Here is a 26,680-nt window from a genome sequence, read left to right on the forward strand (position 1 = left end):
AACAGGAATGTGGCCCTGCCCTTTGGATCCTTGTTCTGATGAGCAGTGTTCATGTCACTTAGATGTGAAACTTTTATGCACAAGATAAAGGCAGGTGTTTCAGTCCAGGGCCTCTTCCCTGTGCTTTGTGCAGCCTTCAGACTGAAGTGATGGTCCAGCCTCACACTCCCTGGATATATTAGGGATACCTGCACCTCGATGGTGCTTGTTATTGCTGCCAGAATGTTGTGGACAGGTGTCACAGGGTTCCATCATTCTCTCTGTGTGCTCTGAGCACCTTTAAGGTGGGGCTGACTCTTCAGCATCTGTGACCTGTGACACTGTCCTCCTGAAGGGGGTCAGGTGCTGAAGGAAGACAAAGCATCAGGTGATTTTAAAGATTCATGGCCGTGTCTCTATGATATGACCCTTATCACAGAGCAAATTGAACTGCCCTTACAGACAGGAGTCAGACATTCTCAGAGGCTATGTGAAGATCTATGGAGTGTCCTCACTACATGTCGTCATCATCCTCCTGCAATCGAGTGACTATTAGGGCCTCCACTGTGTCTCCATCACAGGAGCATTCTCACGGAGGGTATGTGCGCTGCCATAAGCCATACTGGAGTCAAACATTCACAGATGAAATGTGAGGATACATGGTTACTGTTCACTGCATGTCGTCATCATCCTCCACAAATCTAGCAGCTATGAGGGCCTCCCCACGTCTGCCTCGTCTGGTCAGTGTGGGGGCCTCATTGCCATCATTATCACCTTTGAGGGCCTCCTCACCGTCACCACCGTCGACATCCTCCTCATCGGAGGAGATCTCCAGCTCCTGCATCTCCTCCTCAGCCAGCTCCTCTCCCCGTTGCAGCTCCAGGTTGTAAAGGGTGCAGCAGATGACGACAGTGAGCGGCACCCTCTGTGGACTGTATTGCAGGGCTCCACCAGATCGGTCCGGGCACCGGAACATCATTTCAGCATCCCGATGGTTTGTTCCAAACAAGTTGCGAGTTGCAGCATGAGCCTCATTATACCTTTGCTCTGTTGCAGTCTGAGGCTGCTGCATGGGTGTCATCAGCCATGACCTCGGCGGGTAGCCCTTGTCCCCGAGGAGCCAACCCTGCAGCCTCTGTGGACCCTGGAAGACTCCAGAGATCTGTGACCGACTGAGAATGCAGGAGTCTCTGGGGACCGTACGCAGATCTGCAGGATGTGTTTTTGTGGTGGTTGCACACAAGCTGTACATTCAGCAAATGGAATCCCTTGCGGTTGACATAGTTGACCGCTTGTTGTGACGATGAGCTGAGTGCCACGTGAGTGCAGTCGACGCACCCTGCACCTGTGGGAAACCTGAGATCTGGGCAAATCCAATTGCTCTTGCATCCTGGCTCTCTTGGTCCTGGGCGAAATGCTCAAAGTTGTGTGCTTTCGCAAAGATGGCATTAGTGACTTCATGGATGCATTTAATGCATCCTGGAGAGTGCTGGCCACCACCTGGATGGCCAGAGATTAGTGCACTGCATGGTTGCCTAAAACCCAAACCAGCTCTGCCCCACTCCGCCTGACCGATTGGCAGCAACTTCGCCCACTGGACTGCATGCTGTGCCCTCAGCTCAGGCATTCTCCTAACCCACGCTCATAGCTTGAACCATGGGGGAGACTGGTCCAAACCGGTATGATGACATTGCAAGGGGCTGTGAGCGCCTCCACCAGTGACTGCTCCATGGCCAGCTTCAGCAAGGAGACTGTACAATGTGCCCAGTCGTCCATCTGTTCTGCAGTCCACTAAAACGTTCATTAGTTTGCAGTCTGTGCCTGAGGGGTAAAAAGCTCTGGAGCACTTGGTGGCACTTTCATGCCTCTGTGTTGCTTGAGTGGGCAGATACGCTGGAGGCCGGACACCACGCATGTCAATGTGGCTGCGTCTGAACTGTCTCAGCTGCAGAGGAATGGTCACTTTGTACAAGGTTTTCTTAACCCGTGGCTGCCCGTCCCGCACGTGCTTGTGCGCTACCTTCAACCGCAGGGCAGCCCTTGCTCCCCCGCCCTCCAACAGGCGAGCGCTATGCAACGTTACTGTGCACTCACCTCCGAGTTCCCCTCAAAATGCAGCCCACCAAGTGCACAACTTATATGTGCTGTTGTGAAACATGCGGGCGGATGATCCAGTGGAGGGGGATGATTCCGTGGGGCTGGCCTTATAAAGATATGCAGGTGTGTCACGACGAGGTTCCTGAAGTCCGATGGTGGGAAACGCGGCCTGCCATCAGCGGGCTGAGCGAATGATCGCAAACTGGTTTCACGACGCCGTGAAACTGATTCCGGGCCTTCTTGCCATCCTGTCCACTCACGCTGCCGAAAATGCCCGATGCCAGCTGGCATGGAAAATTCCGCCCTCTGACTATTTGAAAGTGTCCAGTGGGGTTTGCGCAAGTGTCCATTTTGGTTAATATTACAATTTCAAGAAAGGTTATGAAGTGTTTTTTTTCAAAAAATAAGAGATCAGGAGTATAGAGTAAGGAAACCATCCTGGAGCGCTCCAGGCTGGAAAGAAGCTGTTCAGTTGACTTTAGGAAATAGCCTGTTAGTGCGTGGCAATTATTTCAGCCTTAGACATAGGAGATGATGAGTACCATATATTACTTGAAGCACTAGTCAATTTGCCACAAAAGCACCTCAGCATAAGCTTTCCAGGGGGAGACTGACATTTGTAGATTCGAGCACTAAGAAACAAATAGGGTAAAATGCGGAAAGGAGTGCACAACAAGACAGACAACTTAGGAGTTCCTACAGAAAGTCATAAACACACAATCAACTATCACTCAGAGTATATATTTACTTCCTGCAAATAGCTTCCCAACCCATTTCCTTGGTGAAGCAGAGTTAAAACTAGAAACTTTAACTGCAAATTCAACACATTTTTCCCTTGACAAAACAATTCCAGCGCTTTCAGGGAACAATAGAATGAACTTGTGGTGGATTTTCTGCTGCTTTTGTGCTAAAATTCCACTTGACTTTCTCTACCAAGTTATTCAACACGATGATGCAATCATTATGATAACATAAAATTATACCACTAATCATTTAGCAGCATACTGACAAATGGTATCAACATACTAAAAATTAACCCATTACCCCAATATAGACAAATGTGAATGTTCTACGTACACAATCATCAGAAAATGGTACAGAAAATAGCCTTATGAGTCTGGAAAGCCAAGTTTTCAAAAGAAGGGGAGTTGGATGTGCTGGAGGAGATGGTACACACAGAACCATTGAATCTCAAGTCTGGAAGGGGGGGGGTGGGGGGGGCATCAGAGGCAGTTACCTCATATCCAAACTCGATTTGTGACACAAAATAAACTTGGCAGGCTACCTGGAATGATTTAGTAATTACATGACGAGTTAACAAAAACGGCCTTCCAAACAAACATGGAGTGGATCTGGTGAAAGATCCCAGACTAAAAAGTGTGAACAAAGGTAGCGCAGAAAGTGCAACAAATAGTCATCCATAAAAACCCAGCAAGGTGTGGGATACATGGAGTTGGGAATTGTTTTGTACCATTAGCAATATTTGTATTATTTAAGTAATAATTTTATGAATTTTGGCTCACAGTGTGGAGCTTCAACTTAGGAGTGAGAATTTATGAAATTACCCTTCAGTATCAATTATTGATTATTGAGCAATATAAAATGATGTTTAACTGTGTGAACTGTGATGATGTGGTATCCTAACATCATGTTTGTTCCACACAGCACCTTAATCTGCCTGAATCCAGCCTGGCCACTGCTCATAACATCTATGAGTCCACTATTGGACTTGATAACTGTAACAATGAAGTATCAATTGCTGCCTTTTCTGCTCCTCTGAAATCTCTCCATTTTTGGTTCTTTGTCCAGGCTCTCTCTTTAAATTCTGTAATTTATTTTTACCGACCTTCATCAGTTCAATTGCAAGCAGCCAAAAGGAAAAATAGCCTATGTCTCATGTTTCTCTTCAAGTCTGTTCTGAGGATTTTGGCAATGATCCTCGCTCTGTTGCTCAATGTCTGTTGGATCTTCCAACAAAGCTCCTGGTCTTAATGATATCTCTCATATCTTCAAATTGTGCCTCTGCTCTGGAACTCTGTTCATGCACAATTTTGTTGTCATCTTTGAAATCCCCAAAGCTTTTTAAAGTATTTTCTTTGTACACTTCTGAGGAAGTTACCATTAAGCATCTTTTGTCCAAAGTGATAGACACAGCTATGCGGATTTCCTCTCAACATGAACTGTCTATACTACATATACTTATGCTGTAGCTAGTAGCTCACAGGAATGGGAACAGGCTATTCAGCTACTCAAGTCTGTTCCACCATTCAATTAGATCATGGCTGATCTGCACCTCAACTCAATATACCCACCCTTGCTCCATATCCCTTGGTACCAATGTAAACCTATCAAACTCAGTTTTTAAAATTTCAATTGATCCAGCAATCACAGTCTTCTGGGATAGAAAGTTCCAGATTTCTGCTAACCTTTGTGTGTAAAAATGTTTCCTGATTTCAATTCTAAATAGCCTAGCTTACTTTTCAAGATTAAGTTCCGTGCTCTGGATTCCTCCACAAGATGAAATCATTTCTCTGCATCTACCCGATTAAATCCCTTTGTCATTTTAAAGACCTTGATTGGATCAATGGAATACAAACTAAGTTTACGCAATCTAAACTCATAATTTAACTCTTTAAACCCTGGTATCATTCTGGTAAACTTCATTGATCCCCCTCCGATGTGATGTGGTGCCCAAAACTGAACCCAATACTTTGGGTGGAGTCTGACCAAGGTTCTATACAGCTGAAGCATCACTTCATCATCACCGTCCTGTGATAAATATCAACACTCCATTAGCCTTTACAATTACATTTTCCCTAAATTGCTCTCTCCACCCTTTTCTCTTTCCATCACAATGGTGTGATCCACTCACCCCACTGTTTCTATTCCATATCAATGATTGTTTCCACCCATCGGGCAAAATTTTACGACAGCGGGATTTTACGTTCCCGCTGTTGACAATGGGGTTTATAATGGCTCGCCACATTTTATGGCCCCATCCCCGCTGAAATGAGGCCGTAAAATTCTGCCCATCATCTAATCCTATCCACCTTTGATGTTGATCATCAACATTTGTCATATTGAATATCTTCAGCGCACACAACCTTGTGTCTTTTCAAAATACAGTGGTTGATTCACTACATGTTGACCTCATCTATGTTTTGACAGAGCAATGAAAGTCTTGCTTCTTTCAATTCATCAGAAGCTACAATTTCTTCGTGCTTTGCAGAAATTCAACCAACAGTTTCACTTGTTTCCTTTGATGTTGCTGCTCTTAGTTCTTCATCTATGTTTGGCTGTACTATCTCAAACTGATCTTGCATTTCATCTCCATCATTGTTGAAGCTGTCTCCGAAAACTCATGGTTGCTCTTTTGTGCCAAAAACATCTTTCCCCCTCCAACAACAGCAAGTTGCATTTATGTAGAATCTTTACTGTTGTAAAAGGTGCTTCATAGGAGAGATATCAGAAAATATTTGATATCAAGCCACCTCAGGAGATATTAGGAGATGTGGAATCTTGGTCAAAGAGATAGGTTTTAAGGAGCTATCTTAAGGAGGTGGTGGAAAATTTTAGGGATGGAATTCCAGAGCTTAGGGCCCAGAACACTGAAAGCAAGGTCATCAATGGTGACAACAACAGAAAGTGGGGTGTACAAGAGAGAACTGGAGGAACACAGAGTGCTTGGGGAGTTGTAGGGCTGGAGGAAATTACAGAAATAGAGGGGGTGGGGGGAGGGGGCGAGACCATGGATGCATTTGAACATAAGGATGAGAATTTGAAAGATGAGACATTACTGGACCAGGAGCTAATGTAGTTCAATGAACACAGGAGTGATCAATCCTCTATAGTGAATAAGACCATTCAAGACTTAAACTGCTTTTCGATCTGTGAAGGTTCTTAAAGCACTTTTGTTGTGCACCAGGATAAGAGACGGAATAAGGTTTGTGATATCATAGGATATCCTACTAAACTTGTACCTTCCAATCACACACTCTGCCTCCATTGCAACCTAACTTATCTCTATTTATCAACAAGATCCTGGTCATTGATCCTCTGAATGTTTCTCTCATGTTTGGCCTAAGCTTCAAATATACTGTCCTCCTCCCTCTATCTCACTGTGTTGAGATCACGATGCATCTAGCTTCAATTTACTTTTGGAAGTGGCTTTTACAAAGGACATGAAGACTGAATTTACTTACTCCCACAACTTTTGCTTCCTTCTACAACATACAAGCTTTGATGCCAAACGTGGCATAATTTGATGACAACCTACTGATTTATCTCATGTTTTCTCCTCTTTTTTAAGTCAGTAGCTTCCTGCACAGTGAGCTTTGGTATATTTCACTGACACTAGACCAACCATTCTGATGGTTCCTTGCCCCCATGCAATTGCCAGCTACTGCTGTTATTAAAAACAAAAACAGAATTACCTGGAAAAACTCAGCAGGTCTGGCAGCATCGGTGGAGAAGAAAAGAGTCGACGTTTCGAGTCCATTCTGTTGAAGGGTCATGTGGACTCGAAACGTCGACTCTTTTCTTCTCCACCGATGCTGCCAGACCTGCTGAGTTTTTCCAGGTAATTCTGTTTTTGTTTTGGATTTCCAGCATCCGCAGTAGTTTTTTGTTTTTATTACTGCTGTTATTATATCTGCTATCCAAATAAACACTTCAAGCAGACATTATATGAGCAGAGGTAATTAAAACTGGAGGAAAAGTGCATGGAGAATAAACACTGACATAGACCAGTTAGACTGAATGATTTATTTCTGTTTTGTTGATTTTATGTATTTATGGGTAATTGCACTGTATGCAATAAATACTGCAATCTATAAAAAAGTAGAATCTAATTATTGCATTTAAAACCCATAGCATATCATTTCATTGACTGACTAGCTTTGAATATTTCCTATTTATAATATATAAATGTATAGAATACAGCAAAAATCTTAAATGACAGAATGATACCTCTGTGACTGAAGAGCTCTGTGAGTATGGTGTCGGCAGAAGTGATGACAGCAGATGATTCTGATGGCATGTGATTGAGGAGATCTGTTATCACTTTTGCTTTCTCTTGCTCTTTCTGACTAATCCAGTTTGCATGTGAAAGAAGGTCTAGATCAGATGGAAGATTGACCTGTCCCACAACCTGTACCGTGCAAAAGAACATGCTTGTCAATCACCTAGGAAGGTATTGAAATGGAGAGCCATAGACACGAATATTACATAGGTCTTAATTCACACAGAACTTGGCGTGAGAGCTGGAAATGAATTGTTGATTATGGTTTGGATAAATCAGGGAATGTTGTCCTGCAGTGTGTGCCTTATTTTACAAGGCGATTGACAATTTGAGTCTGTGAAACCTGGTATTTCCCCTGTTTTCAAAAAAAGCCATAGGTACCAAATCACTTCAGGAGCACTAAGTTTTGGAATCATCCCCTTCAATGTTTTTTCCCCCAGGAATGACTATATACTGCCATAAAGACACTGGGCAGTAGGGTTTATATTTTAGGTCAAGAATTTCAGGAGGGAGAAAAGTGAAAGATCTATTTGACAGGAAGCACAGTTTTAGCACATCTATCTGTTTAGATTGAAAGTTTAGTGTGGTCCTCACAGATTAAACAGTTACTCCCTTGTCTTCATTGTAGACACTCAGAACAAGATTACAAAGCAAAGAGACTGACTTTTAAGGTTAAAATATTAAAGTAACCGTTTCATGAGATTCAGCAATAACCAAGGGCGCTTTTAAAACACATGCTATTTAAACGTAACAAACAAATAGCAGGAATGTCCAAGACCGATCGTTTAGTCAGGCAGGAATCATTCTGAAATATGTTGTATATGCTACCACTGAAAATCCAACAGTAAATCCCAAATATGGAATAGGTTTCCTTTGTGCAACTTGCACCTCATAGGAGGCACTTTGAAGCTAGACTGCCCTGTATTTGTTTCAGAGGCATCAAAGAAAGGAGTTTGGCAGGTTCTCTGGTGGGGCTCTTGGGAAACCACGGAACCTTAAAATGGTTTACAGTGGACTTCACAAACTGTTTGTCAGTTTGGAGTTTTCAGGATATGCTTCCTCAATAGATGTAATACTTGGATAGATCATTCAAGGGAGGAACTCTCAACTGAGTAGAATCACAGCTAAAAATGTCAAAATGTAGAATTTTTTTTGTTGGAGATACGACTTATGCCCATTTTTATAGGACAGATTGACAATCTAATGAATCACTATGTAGTAAAATTCAAAGTGCTACAGCGAAATCCGCAGTTTTGAAAATTACACACAGAATGATCCAATGACACTTCAATGTCTCTGCTCTCACTGTACAATTCAATTCCATCAACCACATAGAATTTTGAGCTCCTTACTTATTGTACATCCTATTACAAAATTTTGTAAATATATTTTATGAGAAGTTTAATTATTTTTATCCAATTGTCACCACTGTTTATGATGACATTTTATATGTGTAAGGAGTGTCTTTTTTATGCATTAGGTACAATTTTTGGTAATCAGATGCTCACTTGACTTGACGGAATATCTGGAAAAACTAGTACTGTGAACTTATATCATTGATTCACTTTTTTTTTACATTATATAATGTATAGTTAAAAGAAAACTTTGATAATGATGCACAACAGTAGGCTGACCAGTGTGCATGATAGAATGTATGTGAAACAGTAATAAAGCAGATTGATATGTGACTACAAAATATGACAAGGCATGATAATTGAGAAATAAACTATACATTATATAATAATCTACATTCTGTCTGCTCAAAAATCCAACACAATAATATCTCAACCATGCACATGGCATGCACAATGCTGCCTCAGCCAAGCAACCATTACATCCACTTCATTTGCTTATAATAGGAGCTTACCCTTTACAAAAACAGCTGTCACATCCTACATGTCCTACCTCACTACTGCCATTAGCAGTAACCAACTCATATCTCATACAGTGCAGATCATACACCATCGGCTTAATCTGCACACAAAAGAACGCCAAAATGAAGTCACAAACAAACGCATGGAAACTGAAGGACTTTAAAAGGCCATTTAAAAGGCACATGCTAAAAGCACTTGTTGGCAATAGAGCAATGGACTGGGTTCCAACCACAAAATGCACGGAGGGAAATTGTGGGCTGGCAAGATCACAAACAGAAGACTCTGGCTTCGGTGCTTATTTCACTTTAGGTAGGCTCGACAAAACTCAATTCTGTAACAAACATCAATTCCTTATAGTCATCATCAAATATCCTTGATTAAATGATTACTCCCATTTAAAAAAGCTCACTGTATAGTTAATCTCAACCAATTTATATGAAATGCTAGAAATTATAGATTACATTAAAGGTTGTCGATTGTTCCAAATTTATTTGTCATGCTGAGGCAGCAAGAACTATTTCTTTTAAAATAGGTGAACAAACATAAGTGACTGTTATCTGCCTTGTGCCAGTATATTAAGTGCAGCCCTGGCAAAGTCCTGGGGGTTGGCAGTGTAGCTGTGGGGGCAACCATTCAGTTGGAGAAGTGACCAACTTCAAAAAGAAATGGAGGAAGCAGGTTATCTGATATAATGAAAAGGAATTATGAGTAATTTTATAAACTTAATGGGGACTGCAGTCCCTGTATTTTAGGCCCCCATACATTACCCTGCTGAGCTGGCATATGGGTAATCTGTTGGCAAGCTGCTGATGCCAGGTAGGAGATGATGTGTAGGAATTGTGCATGGAGGAAACCAGAACTCGGGGGGACAGTTTCAAAGTAAGGGGTCTCCAATTAAGACGGAGATGAGGAGGAATTTCTTCTCTCAGAGGATCATTAATCGTTGGCATTCAAAGAGTGGTGAAGGCTGGGTCATTGAATATATTCAAGGCTAAGTTAGACAGATTCTTGATCTACAAGGGAGTCACGTGTTATGATGGGCAGGCAGGAAAGTGAACTTAAGGCCACAATCAGATCAGCCATGATCTTATTGAATGGTGAAGCAGGCTCAATGGGGCAAATGGCCTACTCTTACTCCTGTTTCTTACGTTCTGTGTGACTTTCTCTCCTTCCCTCATGCAGGAATTGTTCAGCTCCGTTCATCAACTTTCCTTCAAAGCCAGGGCTGGTTGAGCTCATCATAGCGATTTACAGTCCCAAACCCACCCCATATTGTAGCACATTGGAGCATCCATAACCACACAGAGCTTCAACCGTTCTATGGGCAATGTCAGTACCTGGTCCATCTTTTAAATGGTGCTCTGTGTGATTTAGATAGACTACCTTGGATTTAATGATAGCCATTTAGTTCAAATATTGGGATCTTGATCTCAGATCCTTCTGAGATATTAGCTTGAGAATTACAATCTAAGTATGGCTACTGCAGATGCACTGCGCAATAAATACTGAAAACAAACAGACTCTGCAGCATAGCTTTTACCTTAGTGCAGGGAGAGAAAAAAAAGAAAATCCTTTCACTCATCAAGATCTCATGTCAATCATGCCCATCTCAACATCTCTACCAATCAGACAATTAAAATATCTTATATCTTATTGTGCATTTTGAATGAACTACTACACTAGAGACAGATGATCTTTTAATTTGCTCACAAAGTAATTTCCCTGCATTCATCAGTGCAATGCATCATACTTTCTTGAGGGGAAGGCTAATAATTCAATGAAGCCGTTGCAAATGGCTCCTAGATACAGTAAACTGACTGAGTAAATTAAGGTGGAATTTGGACACTATCAGTTGCAGTCAAGCATTTAAAGTGGAGTTTTGAGTAACAAAACACAAACTTTATTTTTAAGGGATCACCTTGACTCTGCTTTTGGAGATGCAATAATGGCAATTCATTCCCCTCAAACTTCATCATAACCATTCTTGTCTGCAAAGGTCATTGCTCCCCTCTTCTTTCCTGAGCCCCACACCTAAATGGTTACAAACTTTACCCTTTCCTTAGGTCCTCATTGTGTTGAAACTGAGACTCCTTTCAAGGTCACCTTTTTTCTAGGTCCCATTTAGGACAGCAAGAGGTGTTCGAGAGGTCCTCATACAGGGAATTCCTGACCTCAAATCACCACTGTTGGTGAATGTAACCAAGGCATGTCCCCATACAGAAAAAGAGAGAAAATCAGAAATGCTTTCTTGAGGTAGCTTTCACGCACCATTTAGAAGCTGCTTGTAATCCTGTGAGACATCTCTTCCCAGAAGGGTAGAGAGAGGATTTCAGGCAAAATATAAGAGGGCAAAAAGGGAAAATAATAAATTAAAATTAGTGAATAAGTAATTAGATGCATTGATACTTGCTCTCAACCATCTTCTCTTCTATATAATAACCTTCTGTTCTAATTCGAACACCATTAAAGTATTTTAAAATCATTAAATTGAATGGATTTTCATCTGTGGATTTAACTTGCGGGAAAATTTGTTTTCCATGCAAATGTAGGCAAGACAGCAGGCAAGCTAGTCAGACATCTCCAAATCTTGATTCTATACTGACTGCTTTCCCTCAAATTTCACTCCATCTTGACAGGGGGAACATTCTGACTTTGACTTGGTGCCTCACCTTATGTACAACTGAGCTTTGGTGCTCCAACGTACTGCTTCTGTGGATCTCGTGGATCTCGTGGATTTGGAAGAAAATACAATAATAACTAATGACATAAAAGCCTCGAGGGATCTGTGTTATCAAAACATTGGCCTACATGTAAAAGTAATTGGATTTGATCTTCCTTAAAAGGGACAAGTCCACTCCTACCAACCTCTACTGTTGACAGCAGAAGCAGATTTACCAGGGAAGAGGTAGGGTACATGTCCGACCATCTTCTTAATGGGCTGGTGCCAAAATTGACTACACCAACCTACCTGAGGGTTCTCCATACATCTGGTACCAAGAGAGATTCGACGTTGAAAACGCCCATTGGCACTTGAAGCAACGCGTTGAGAACGACGAAACTGAAAAACAATTACAATGAGGTCTTCTTGTCTAATGCAGGCCAGCTGCAGAAGAGACTCTGAAACTGGCAATGCCAGGGAAGGCACCTTTCACAAATGATGCTAGAAGTGATGGCTATGGCCACTCTCCTAGTTAGTGACCCAGACTTACTGCTAGGGGCACATGGTATGCTGGATATGGAATGAAACAAGATATCTGATTACACTAAAACTGGGAAAATCTGCATCATTAAAGTTAAGCTTTGGTGAATTGTTGTGCTCATCAAAATGAGAGATATTGGTGCTGATAAAATTGGACAATGCAACACCTTTCCTAATTTATTTACCCGATGTCAGCATTAAGCGTTCCCAGGTCAGACATAGTACAGTCAGATGCAGAGTAAAGCTCCCTTTACTCTCCCTGAACAACATGCTATAATCCCAACTCCATTTCCCACGCCAGCCATTTTTATGATCTCTGAATTACTTTGCAAATTTAGTGCCAAATTGTGCCGAAGGTTGGGCTTTTGTGGTATGGGCATATCTCAACCAGAAATTGGAACGAGGCTGCGCAAACTCATTGCACATGGGATCTTTACAGCCAGAGGGAGAAGGCTTTCATCTGGGATGATGGAAGTCCAGATTCCTGAAGTGTGCTATTCAAATCCGTAAACAAAAGAAATCCATGCACCACTGTTAATTAAAGTAGAAGGAAAGTGTTAGGGAGTACTTTCAATACATACAAAACCCATATCTAATCAGTGTTTCCATAAGTGTCTATTTCAGCAATGTTACTGCACTAAACAACTCCTCTGTGCACACATACTGCTTTGTGTTGCTATCGGCTGAAAATCATAGCTTAGTTTAATCTGGTTGTTTTACTAATAATGTTGTACATATTATTGGAGTACATTAAAGGACATAGGATTAGACGGAGTTTAGCAAACTGGATTAAAAATTGGTATTTGGCAGAAAATAGGGAGCAGGAGTTAATAGGAGTATTTCAGAGCATTTGGGATTGGGCACTGGTTCCTCAATGGGTTCAATTCTGGAGCCATTTCTATTTGTTGTGTGCATGAATGATTTGGAGAGAAGCCTATTTGGAGGGATGTTGAAAGTCGCAGATGATACCAGATGAATAGAAGGCATAGAAGACCAAAGGAAGCCGCAAAGGGATATTGATAAGACGGTAAGATGGGCTAAGGTGTGACAGACAGAATTTACTATAAGTATGAAGTGACTTACTAATGTCAATGGAAGTTGGCTCATTACTGTGGGAGAGTAGAGGGAATTTAGGGTTACAGGTTAACAAGACAGTAAAAACAGCACCTCAGGCTGATATGGCTATAAAAAAAAGAAATTGGGGTATAGAATATAAGAATTAAGAGAAAATGATTAGTCTATATAAATTTTGAATAAGGCTTCAGTTAGTGTACTGAATGAAGTATTGGATTCCACACTATTGGAGGGCTATTAAGACTTTAGGGAGGGTACAACTCAGGCTCCCTTGGATGCCATGTGGCATATGGAAATACAAACATGCAGAAAGACTTGAGAAATTGAGTCTTTTTTGTTAGAACAATGCAAGATTATGGGCCAATAAATAGAAAATGATGAAATAATGGGACAAGGTAGAGAAGAGTAGATTGTTTCCTGTAGTTGAAGGGTCCAGGTATGAGGGGCCAGAGATGCAAAATTAAATGCAAAAAATTTAGAATAAGAGAAACTTCCTTACACAGGAAGTTGTGAGGATTAGAAATTCATTTCCAGGGTTGTGGTTGAGCTAGGAACCTAGTTGATACAGAAAATTAATCTGGATAGGTGGATGGAGGAAGAAAGGGTTGAAGGGGTTTTAGAACAAAATGGGTAACTGGCATTAGAACTAACAGCTTTGTCTGGTGGAGCTAAATGGCTTGTTTTTGCATTGTAATTTCTCTGTGTTTCTATACATTACTCCTTATGCCAACCTTTGAATCCTGTATGAGAAAACATTAATCAAAACTATGGAACGTTTTCTTTATTGCACCTTTGGTTATGTTGCTTTGTGGGTTCTTTAACTATTGTTAAACTCTTGCTTTGATCGATTGCAGAAAGACCCCAAAATGAATAACAAAATATAAGACAGATTTCCCTAAAAGCAAGCTTTTAATATTACAAGCTGATATGCCTCATGTAAAAGTTTAATGCATTCATGCATATTCTCATTCCTGTTTCAAGTTAAAATAAAGCAGCTAATTATTCTTCTAAAATAATGGAGAAAGGAAATTCAGGCATTCATATTTTATTAAGCTTTCATATTTTAACATCGCATGATATACTTTCAGAATATCAGATGTTAATTTGAAGGAGTACATTACATTAAAAATACTCCACCCACACTTTCCTTCTGCATGAATGAAAAATATAGCCACGTCAGGGATAGGACCCAACAGGTCTGTCCTTGTACAATTGGGGGAAGAGGAATTATCAGGAATTTTCTGTTCTTAATGTTAGAATGTAATGTTACAATGATTCCTATTACAGACAAATATCAAGTTATACTTGTCCCAGATTATTATCTGAAGCTGCTTTGTGAGACCAACCCAGTGAAAATCTGAAGCTGGTCCTACAGTTGAAAGGGTCATGTTCTGATCCATTCTACATTCAGCCCCTCAGCTAAACACTTTAAATTGGCCCCGCTTCCTCTAATGCAGAATAAATCATGCTGAAATATTCATTTATTATCTTCTTATATGCATGCGCAAGCTGGGCAGAGTTTAGGGAACAAAAGATCCAAGTATCCTGTGATACAATTATTCATATTATCTAATATTTCTCAGGGATAAATGCTGCCTCTTTTTAGTTTTTGGTTCATGACTTTCAAGAGCAGTTTCTGGTATTTGAAAGCTATATCTTGATCCAACAGATACTTAGGCCGGGATTTTCTGGCCCCGTCGTGGGCAGGACGCGCCGCTGGCGAGGCGGCACCCCAGCCGGAGGTCCACTGACTTGTGGCAGGACCGGATGATCCCGGCAGCGGGCGGGTGTGGAAAATCCCGCCCTTACTATTTGGTTTGAATCTCCCACCCGCATTGTGTGAGACTGTATTCCATGTACCAGAAAATCCCCTCCAATGCCCATTACCTTCACTTGCACTTTCCATTTCTTCCTACTTACCTGTAATGTTGACACTTGCTCTCCCAAGGAGGATGCCCCAGTGTTGGGGTGGGGTGGGAGGAAGAGTTAAACAGTATACCATTTCAAGGTCTGGATATACATATGCCTGTGCAACGCTTCACTGAGCACCTGACAGTGGAAGGAACATTATTGCAGCTCGGAGGGCAGCAAGGACTGAAAAGGATCTCTGCAGCAACTTAGGGTTGACAGAAGGATTACCAATTTAGAGAACTGGTAGAGAGAGGGTGTAGAGGGTTTAAGCTGACATCAAGGTGAATTGACATGGGTAGACTGGGAAATGGGAAAAGGCTAAAGGGTAGGAGAGATACAGTGTCTCATCAAGTCCATGCCTTTTTCTAAATTGTTTACAACAAAGAAAAAAAGTGACCAATTGATAAGTTTTCACACTCCACTGTGTGAAATATCAACCTAATTATCTATCCTTTATAGGAGATCCTGAAGTAACAAGTTTATAGATTGAGCAAGGAAAAATGATTTCACTCACCTTTTTCTCATAGTCCTGAATGCCTCCAGAATTGTTCAGAAACATCACTTTCAGGGGTTGCATTAACTTGGCAATGGTCGCTGTCACACGCAAGGAATTTAGAAGCACTAATTGTCCATTAGAGGTCTCTCCCACAGAGCAGATGATAGGAATGTGTCCCGACTCCAGGCTCCAATTTAACAGATCTTCCTCCACTGAAACTACGTTCTCAAAACTACACAATAGAAATCAGAGTCAATCCAATTGCTACTGAAGTCTTTTATGCAGAGTTTGGCAGTCAAAGAACATAAGAAATATAAGTAGGCCAAAACGCTCCTTGAGCTGGGTTCACCATCATTGTAAAATGCATGTAAATTGAATGAAAATTTTTAAACGTTTTTATAGGGTATGTAGACGTAAACTATTTCCTCTAGTGGGGAAGTTCTGAACAAGTTCAGAACAACCTTAAATGAAAGAGAGACCATTCGGAGGTAAAATCCTGAAGCACTTCTTCACACAAAGGGTAGTTGAAAATCTATAATTCACTCCTCCAAAAAGCTGTTAGGGCTATAGGTCAATTGAAAATTTCAAAATGGGTATGATAGATCTTTATTAGGCAAGAGTATTAAGGGATATTGACCCAAGTCGGGTAAGTGGAATTAAGATACAGGTCAGTTTTAATCTAATTGAATGGCGAAGCAGGATCGAGTGACTGAATAGCTTGCTTGTACCCCTGAATCTTAAATAAGAACATGGAAGAAATATACCGTGAGGTCTTACAATGGTCCTTTTAGGCTAAATATTCCATCTCTTGAATGTGAAAGAAAATCTTTATGGATATACAGTCCTGTATTTTTCCAAATACATTCTAGAACTTAAAGTTTAAGCAAATTTAATCGATAATTTAATCTCTGCACACCTGAATAGAGGATCCATTTCTACTCCATTCCCGAGGTTGAAACATTATGTGATCATGAGGGTTAAATTCCTTTTTAAAGAAAAAAGGCATTATGTCTATTCTTCTCTATAAGAATGACTAATAGGCCAATATTATATATAGGTCAATATTTTGGAGCTTAGTTGTAAAGGCTCAGTACTTGTTGCTACTTAACACTACTAATTGAGCACTACAATCATTGAGAGGCAGTCAGTACCCCACATGGTTGTGTGTGATAACAGTTTCATGCTATGGCCAATGATGTCATCCCCATGAGAACAGGATGGTGGAAAGTCAGTCCACTCTTTAGTGCCCCCCTTCTCCTTTCCAGTGTAGCTAATTTTAGAGCAAGGAAAATTAAATCTCTGTCTTGAAGTTTATAATTTTTCTAGTTTGTGTGATACGCTGTGCAATTTAGTGAACCAAGAACGTGCAAATTGCTAACACTTCAACAACGATTTGATAACAATTATTTCTGCTTTACGGTATGTTATTGACATTCAACTTGATTCTTCATGCCCTCTCCTACAAATCATTGGCGTTTTAGCAACTTTGCCGCTCATACTTAAAAAAGCTGTACCTGTTGTGAGGTGACGACTCCTCTGCCCTCAGTAAGGATCCCCCATTAAAAAATGGCATAGTGACAGCTGAATTCCTGTGCAGTGCATCAGTCAGGATCTGGCAATTCCTGAGCAATAAGGATTTGGTTTCAGTGAATGAATTTGATCGGTCTTCAGCATGCTGACATGATAATCCCATCACAACCGCAGGTTTCATGTCCATACGTTGCAGGAAGGCCAGGCCGAATGCCAGACTGGATACCATTTCTTTTGAGTAAAAGATCTCTTCGTCCACCTGGCAGACATAAAGATAAGTTAGCCAATACCACTAATCAGTTATTAGCTAGTGACTGCAAGAGTTCTATTTTTAGACAAACATATTACATATTTAGCATCCACTTCCCACTGCCTGTTGGTAGGTTTTTTTTAAAATCTTGGGTCATATGAATACTGGGTCAGGTTGGGAGTGCCCTTCTGTAGCCTTCTCACAACCTCAAAAGTCCTTCTCAGTCAACCAAAAATACATTTCCTTGCTATTTTGGTTCAACTGAATTTTAAAACAGAATGAGACAGAGACAACGAGACTTTCATGCAAAGGTTCTACCATATCAACACATCCACTGAAAAAGTGGAAGAGTCAGAATGCAAAGTTATTCTTTGAAGGCATGCATTTTCTCCTGCTGTTTCATGTTTCTTTTAATTAACAGAAGTACAAGAGGGCATGTATTACAAAAAAAACATCCTGCAGTATTTTCTGCTGGTAGAGTCATAGGCACCTGACTAAAACTGGAGGTGAAACTCCTAGTTGGTGTTATAAAGCACTAGAAAACAAGAAAAATCAGGATGGAAAAATATCATCTGCTCCATCAAAGTTCATCTTTTTATACCTTAACTTTCCAATTGTAGTACCCAGTTATATTAAAACAGCCCCAATATTCTTGCTTCTAACACTCCTTCTGCGCGCATGAACGTAATCTTCCTGTAGCCTGTCAATTTAATTCTCCACCTTGCTCTCACGCTGACATCTGTGTCCTGGCCTGCTGCACTGTTCCAGTGAAGCTCAATGTAAGCTTCAGCAGCAGACCCTCATTCTTTCAATTCAGCACTTCACAGCCTTTTGGACTCAACACTGAGTTCCAAAATTCAGACAGGTAAACTCTGTCCCACTTTTTTTCCCCCCTTTTCTTTCCATGTTTTAGGTTTTCTCTTATTTTTGCTTTCAGGCAGTTTCACACCTGGTCTTTTGTTTCTTTTCTTGTCCCATCATCATTCATTGGCCCTGTAAGACTAACTCTTCTGTCATTAACTTTCATCTGTCTTCCACGATATCACAGACCTTCCTTTTGTCCTTGTCCCACCCACCCCTTGTTCAAAACATCTCTAACTTTTCTGAGTTCTGGTGAAAGGTCATCGAGCTGAAATGTTAATTCTGTTCTCTCTCCACAAGTGCTGCCTGACTTGCTGAGTATTTCCAGCATTTTATTTTATATTTTTTAAACATCTGCTTGTGTAGCTGCCCCCATTCCTTGATAAAATGATAAAAATGTTCTCCGGCATTGCTTGCGTTGTCATTTGATGCTACTGCCCAGATTTTTTTGTCGATTAAGCTTACAATAGCATGCACACACAGTCTTCCTCGATCTTTGGCAGTTTTCTGTCTTGGATTCAAAAGTTCTGCATCACCTTCAATCAGCATCAGAAGAATAGACAACTATAGTTTGCATGAATAAGGTGGAGGAATATGTTTTGCTAGTTTACCACCATGAGGTCTTCCTTTGCTGAATTCCAGCACGTTTCATCAGCATTCAAGGCCTGTGCAGTTCTATTCTGTATATCTTGTAAATCCAGCTGTCTGCTGTGATCAATTAGTTAGGCTCCTTTGAACACCATTTACTCCAAAGTAATGCTTTCTAATTTGATCTTGCTAAGCTGTTGCAGAATGGAGCAAGCATATATTTAGTCAGTGCAACAAATATTTCTGCACTCAAACCGCTTCCTGACAAAGTGGGATTTTGCTCCACAGTCTTCCTCTAATTCAACTGTAAGCATTACACCATTCTCATATTTTAAGTTTATCAGCATCCAGCCATTTATGTGGATCCCACTTAAGGATTCTGCTATTACTTAACACAAAACAGCCTGGAACAAACAGAAAAGATCAGATGACAAGGGAACCCTGGAACACCAACTTGTTAGCTCACTATTATCACTACTCCGGTTTTGGCTCGATCACTTATTTTTAGGATTGGTGTTGATAACATGTTCATTAGACGTAGTAATGCTCTAAATGTTTTTTTAATCTGTAGGGGTTTGAGGAAACAGCTTCTTGTAGTTGAAGAAGAGTTCGGAATTGTTTTGACTACTCACAATGCAAATCTACGAGTTGCTGCAGCACCAGATTATGAACTGATTAAAATTGTCACCTTGCAGAAAGGCATGCTATTCAGTGTATGATTTCAAAGAACATCTTGTCACTGTAACTGAAGAGTTCATTGCCCTCAATCAAACTTAGCAATGTTTAGCAAAGCTGGAAGTTGAGAAGTTTGGATGTTTTCTGCTTCAAGAATCCCAAAATTCAGTGTGTATTGGTCAGTGGCTTTCCTGTCACATCACATGGTGAAGTATCAATGTTTGCGAAATCACATGATTGTATCACAGGAGGTATTATCTGTCCTTGGTCCCAGCCAGCAAAAAAAAAGTCCAAGTTGTAAAAGACTATTAACTTTGTCTATGATTATAAGGCTGAAAAGACGCTGCAGCAAGTCATCCAGAATAACACATTCTAGACTGAGGTCCAAGAGAGAAAATTCTCTTGATCTTGAGAGGATAAGTAGTCAAACTTTAATCTCATTGTTAGAGTGGCATCTTAACCTTCCTCATCTCTCAATTCCCTTGTAATATGCTGCAGAATATGTATTATCCTCTGGTGTTATGTGGTAGGTGAAATGTGTGTGGTGGCAATGTGCATCAAGTGAAGAGGGTTGTACAGTATAGGGGTAATTTTATGAATTTGTACTCCCAGTGTACAGCCTCACCTTGTGAGAGTGCATATAGGGAATTCATGTACCCCCCCCACAATTTTCCATTTTGAGAACTCGGTGCACATATTGGGAATTTGAACACATTGATTAAGCATTTTGGTTATTCCTTTACTAGCGTGGCCTTCACTTTACGAATGTGAAAGGCCATGATTCTGTGCATTCTTCAAGTGGGTCTAGAGTCCATCAAGCGGAGGATGAGGGGAATCACTGACCATTGAATAAATCAATTCCTTAATAGCTCTTTGTGCTTTCAACAGTCTTAATGACAAAGCCTGAACACCATTGTTAGGTTAAAAAAAAATTGTATACTTCTGTATCTACTGGTGAATTCTCTTCTCAAATTGAGGGATGTTGTTGCCATGAATTGAATCCAGCTTCCTGCTTTTTGCAGTATAATTCCCAGATCTTTCCACTCTGCCCTAATAATATGCCTTTACTACCTTAGTACCAAACTCAGAAGCACTGTCCACCGTTGTACAAGTCTAACATGCTCATGCTGTAGATCAGCCATCCCTATGGCTTCTTCCAATGTTATTGCATTTTGGCTGTTAAGTTAGGGATAGGTATGCCCATATTAATTTCACATTTACCACCAACATGAGTGGGGCACCTTCATTCCAACAGCTGCAGCTGAACCAGTTCCAAGAGATAAAAGCACATCTAACTCCCTTTACCATTTAAAAAAATTATTTGTTCATGGGATGCGGGCATCACTGGCAAGGCCAACATTTATTGCCCATCCCTAGTTATCCTTGAGAAGGTGGTGGTGAGCTGTCTTCTTGAACCGCTGCAGTCCATGGGTTGTAGCTACACCCAAAGTGCTGTTAGGGAGGGAGTTCCAGGATTTTGACCCAGCGATAGTGAAGGGACAGCGAGATATTTGCAAGTCAGGATGGTGAGTGACTTAGAGGATTCAATCCTTCAAAATCCTGCCACAGTAGAGCTGGATCCACAATTACACCAACAATCTGTCAAACGTGGTAACCAGAGAAATTTTTGGGTGCTCATTTTTTCCTATTGTTCATGCCTTGTGGCTCCAGAGGGGGGAAGCAGTAAAAGCACAGCTGCCATTTTAATGCGGGCTGGGTTGAGGGGCTGTATTTGCAGGAGCCTGCCAGTTTTCCAAACATGATGCAATCAGCCCACGATTAGAATCACCGTGGACACAAGCCATGATTCCTTCCCTCCGAAACAAATTTAACAAATATCTGGAAGATCTCAGCAGGTCTGACAGCATCTGCGGAGAGAAATACAGTTAAAGTTTCGAGTCCGTATGACTCTTCATCATTCCTTCCCTCCCATCCTGACCAAGCCGACCAGGAGAGCATGACAGAAGAATTTAAAAATTGAAACAAGTACAAGCAAATATAAAAAACAAAAAAACTACTGCGGATGCTGGAAATGCAAAACAATCAAATAACGCTTGCCTAGTTTGAAAAGTTATTTTAAAGTGTAAAGCTGACAACACTAATTATTTTGAATGCAGTGAGTACTATTACAAATAATTTGGGCTGGAACACACTCAAGCTATAGGCCTATGTTTAAAAAAATAAACCATGCAAGGCAAAAGCAAACCATGACAGGAAAGTTTGGTAACTTTCCAATGGGTGTTTTGTAAAATTGAACAGCAAAGCTAAAAGTAAACAGAAAATAAAAGCGGATAAGTTTATGGAGGCGCAGAGGTTGTGTATAAATTTGCACCAGCCGGCTGTGAGCCTGTTGTTGCTGCTGCTGCTGCTGGTGTTGCTCTTACCTCCACCACTGCGAAGAGTTTGTTGTTGCCGCTGGTGCTGGCGTTTTGAAACTGGGTGAGCCAGTACCGGGCTTCCCTGGGGTCTGCGCCGATCTCGTTCAGGAACATCTTCACGTCCCTGTAGACGAGGGAGCGGGTGGCCCGGTGGTGATTGACCAGCGGCACCGACCGATCCGCCGCCTCCTGCATCGGAGCGTTTCGCGGCCGGTTGTGCCCGCTGGCTTTCACCGCGCTCAGCCGGCGGATCCCCGGCACCGCCGCCGCCGCCGGGGCGGCGCAGGAGGCGGCACTCAGGGCATGTTTGGAGGAGAGGAGCTGACCGGCTTTGGCCACGGCCCGTGTGCCGGCTGATGCCGAACTCGCTGTAGCCATGGACTTGGTCGGATCGGATCCCGGGTCTGATCTGATCTGACCGATGCCGAGCTCGGATCCAGCAGCCTCGCAACCCGACGCTGCAACTGAGGAGTTTGCCTGTTGAAATTGACGAGCACACAGGGCGCTGTCAATCACCCAGATTTCAGACTGGGCGTCGCAGTGTCAGCTCTTCAAAAACACCTGGCACTGGGAGGTACAGGGCACCTCAAACCACCTATCCCAGACCCTGTGGTTGGTTCCTTGCTCTCCAACGGTATATGCCACATCTCACATTATTACTGCGAATTATTAGAGGAGGGGAGGGGAGAGAGGGGGGGTGGGGGGAACATTGATTGCAAAAGAATTGCAATCCGAAAAACAACACATACACATTAGACAGGTGAAATTAATAGAGAATAATTCAAAGCAGAGAATCCTGGAAAGAGCCAGTAGGTCTGGCAGCATAGTTCTGTGATTGCGTCCTTCTGTCTTGAACTCTAGGCATGCCACTGGGTTCTTAGACAGACTGTAGACATACTCTGGTATCTGTTTAACACTTGGTTATTAGTACTGCTTCTAAACAGGTGACAGAATAGGCACCCAGCTCCAAGGCATGATTTCAATCTCTCGCTTGAGAGTCTAACACGTGACTGACTAGTGTCAGTGGTACATCATCATCTATGTCATACAATAGCATATCCCATCTGTTAGCCCTTTATTCTACATTTCCCAAGTATGCTATCCTACTTTTTAACAACATGAAACTATGTCTTTAACTATTTACATTACATTTCTGTAACTCCCTTTTTATAACTACAGATTCTACTCAACTCTAATTCCCACTTTTCCCCTCCCCAAGTCACAGTGCTGGGGGATTCAATCTCCCTCAGTATTCCCAGCCCTTAGTGAAGACATTGTGGAGGCATGAGAGCTTTCTTCTGCATCATCTGCAGAATAGGACAACACTATCAGCATTGCTGTCAGCATAGCTCAGAAGCTGAGTGTAGGTTTCAGAATGACTGAACTGTAAGGATAACAAAGGCTTTTTGACAAAAGACTGATTCAAAAGAGAAGACTGAAGAGAATCGACCTTTGCACCCTCTGGGACTAGAAGAGAAGAACTCGGGACACTCTGAGGAACTTGTTGCTCTCTCAAAGGACTCTGGGAAGAAGCTTCAGAAGAGGAATGATCTTCAAACTCTAGGGAAGACTATCACAGTTGTATCATCGATTGCTGTATCAAAGATTGAAAATACATTGACAATCTGAAATTTCAATGAACTTAGATGATGAAGGAAAAAACAACCAACTTCCTGTAAGACTGTCAGGAAAAGAAGAAGAGATGATTTCCCAGTGATTTTCCTGGAGGACCATCTACTTTTGTCAGCAGTGGTAAGAGAGCCCCACTTCTCTCTGTGCAAGGTTGCTCACTATGGACAATGGGAAGGATTGCTGAGAATATGGAGACAAGACAACCTCATCTCTAATGAGAGGAATTTCTTGTAGACAATCAACTCTGGGACACAATTGCTGTACAGGATTCTGCAGCTTCTGAAATGCTAAAGATTCTGCTGCAGCTTCTGTGCTGCCCTCCAGCTCTGAAGAGAAGTAGACTTTCAGCTGGGACTGAAGTATGGATCCCAATTGACTTTCACCCTGGGAAGGCACCAGCTCTCTAACAGTGTGATCCTCTATGGACTCTAACCTGGACTCAGGCAAAGCATTTTCCATGGAAGGCTCTTTGTGAGCAACAGGGGATAAATTAGGGAATACATCGGTAGATTTAGTGGAACTAAGTGGCTCCATAGATTGGGTAGGCCCACAGGTAGCACCCCCAACTGCAGGCCCTCGAGGTAGTTGGCTTTTGAATTCGTGTTTTTGAAACTTATTTGCTGCATTTTCCTTCATTTTAATGACATTTAGGAGAATTGGTTGGGTGAATGGATTGCATGGGAACATCACTACAGGGAATGGCTTTACAAAGAGCAAGAAGTTACTAGAGTTAAAATGCAAAATAATTGAAAGCCACAGTCACATGAACATTCATTCGTCCAGGATTGCTCAGGGGTTTTCAGGTGTGAGAAACATGAGAACACAGCCACGAGCAACTGAGCAGTAAACATAAAGGATTTAATCTTTGCTGACTTGCTTGGATGACAGCCAAGAATCATCCAGTCTGATAATGAAAGATTTGTCCGCTTTCCAAGCGGCCAGTGGAAGGATGGGGCACTGAGAGATCAGAGAATCACAGCATCTTTACAGCGCAGAATGAGGTCATTTGGCCATCGTGCCTGCACTGGCTTTCTGAATGAACAATTCACTTAGTACCATTCTCCCACCTTCTCCCTGCAACTCCAATGGTTATGTTGGATAAGCAATGGCAGGAGTGTGTGGGGTCAGGGTGCTTGGAGGTTGGAGGCTGCAGGTCATATGATGACATATTCTGGAATATGTCTACCCAGGGTTGGCAATCCTCTAGTGAACTGATGGATGAATGAATGAGGTATAGTAATACTGGGGCAAATGGAATGGTTGTTGCCATGGCAATACCTCTACAAAGCAGAGTATACTTGCCAACCAATCAGCACCCTTTAATCATGCAGTATAAATTGTTGCTCTCTTTGAAATTTGGTATTTTTGCATCTGTCCTGATAAGTGCAAGATTAAGCTTTGACAGCATGTCTCTTTTTTCAGTAAACTGAATAGCTTAACAACCATAGTCCTTCATGTGTTACATTTACAATATGTTTTCTTAGCATTTATATTTTTAATGAAAACTATACGTAGAACTGATATGTATGTTTCTTGTATTTTTTTTAATGCAGTGTTAGACACTGTGCACTGTGGCCACTCTGAGATATCCCCTGCCATTAGCCATATCTCAGTGGTGACACTCTCCCTTCCAGCTAGAAGTTTGAGGGTATAATTCCCACTCCTGGGGCTTGAGCATAAAATGCAGACTGATGCTGTAGTGCGGTGCTGTCTCAGTTGGAAGTGTCTCTGATGAGGTGTTAAACCGAGACTCTATCTGTCCACTCAGGTAGATGTAAAAGATAGTTGGGGTGATTATTTTGAATATCCACATGGAGTTTTTCCTTAGCATTGGCAATATTTATCTTTTTATCAACATCACCAAACCATGAGATGGGAGACGGCTGTGTAGTGGTAATGTCGCTGGACTAGTCATCCAGAAGCCCAGACTAATGCCGTGGGGACATGGGTTCAAATCAAACCATGGTAGGTAGTGAAATTTAAATTCAATTAATAAAATCTGGACTGTAAAGCTAGTTTCAGTAATGGTGCCCAGAAAACTGTCATTGATTGTTGGAAAAGCCCCATCTGGATCACTAAGGTCCTTTAGGAGGACATCCTTACCTGGTCTGGCCTACATGTGACTCCAGACCCACAGCAATGTGGTTGACTCTTAACTGCCCACTGAAATGACTGGGCAAGCCACTAAGTTTAAGGCAACAAACGTGATGTGCACATCCTATGAAAGAATTAAAAAAAACAAATTATCTGGTCATTATCATATTGCTGTTTGTAGGACCTTGCTCTGCATGCCTCCTATATTATAACAGTGGCTGCACTTCAAAAATACTTAATTGGGTGTAAAGAGCTTTTGCACACCCTGAAATTGTGAAAGGCAGTAGATGAGTGCAAGTTTTCTTCTTTCTATCTGATAGTCTATCAGTGATGATTCTCACTCTAATTTCTCGTCCTTGTGAGAGGAATCTGGACCAAGTTAAATGCTTATCCTCAGCACCACAAACATCAGGACCTCAGTGGTATTGAGAAATTGCATCTCCATCCTCACTTTTCCTAAATTGCATTTTATCATACACGGGGCAGAATGTTTCGCTGAGCGGGCGGGCGCGCACCTGACCCGCTCGAGCGTAAAATGATGTGCGATGACGTCGGGCAAGTGTCCCGACATCATTGCGCACTCGCACAATATTTCAGTTGGCGGGTGTGCGTGGGAGTTGGCAGCGCGCCCGTCGACAATTCACAGGCCTATTAAGGGAATTAAAGACCCAATTAAATGTTATTTTTGCTGCCCGTCCAACCTTATGGTTGGCGGGCAGGCAAAAATGCCAAAACAAAAACAAAAATACCTGGAAAAACTCAGCAGGTCTGACATCTGCAGAGAGGAACACAGTTAACATTTCGAGTCCGTATGACTCTTCAACAGAACTAAGGAAAAATAGAAAAGAGGTGAAATATAAGCTGGTTTAAGGGGGGGTGGGACAGGTAGAGCTGGATAGAGGACCAGTGATAGGTGGAGATAACCAAAAGATGTCATAGACAAAAGGACAAGGTGGTGTTGAAGCTGGTGACATTATCTAAGGAATGTAATAATAAAGGTACAGGTAGCCCTAGTGGGGGTG

The 26,680-nt window shown here is 41.7% G+C and overlaps 1 protein-coding gene across 3 annotated transcripts in view; it reads right to left on the bottom strand.

The window, feature by feature from the left end:
* Nucleotides 1-22,310, bottom strand: part of nags (N-acetylglutamate synthase) — a 40,352-nt gene extending 18,042 nt beyond the window's left edge. For 2 of the 3 annotated variants that reach the window (XR_013573406.1, XM_078529668.1), the window contains exons 1-5: nt 21,939-22,310; nt 17,165-17,439; nt 15,669-15,882; nt 11,939-12,028; nt 7,045-7,225 (exon numbers count right to left, since the gene is read on the bottom strand). Coding sequence is in view for 2 of the 3 variants with exons in the window: in XM_078529668.1 (XP_078385794.1) it covers nt 7,045-7,225; nt 11,939-12,028; nt 15,669-15,882; nt 17,165-17,439; nt 21,939-22,310 (1,132 nt within the window). In the remaining variant the exon portion in view is untranslated. The remainder of the gene's footprint in view (nt 1-7,044; nt 7,226-11,938; nt 12,029-15,668; nt 15,883-17,164; nt 17,440-21,938) is intronic. The other variant, XM_078529669.1, reaches the window with a different exon arrangement.
* Between the last annotated feature and the right edge of the window lie 4,370 nt (nt 22,311-26,680).

The sequence above is a fragment of the Cetorhinus maximus genome, chromosome 25 (assembly GCF_964194155.1).
Source record: "Cetorhinus maximus chromosome 25, sCetMax3.hap1.1, whole genome shotgun sequence".
NCBI classification, from domain to species: domain Eukaryota; kingdom Metazoa; phylum Chordata; class Chondrichthyes; order Lamniformes; family Cetorhinidae; genus Cetorhinus; species Cetorhinus maximus.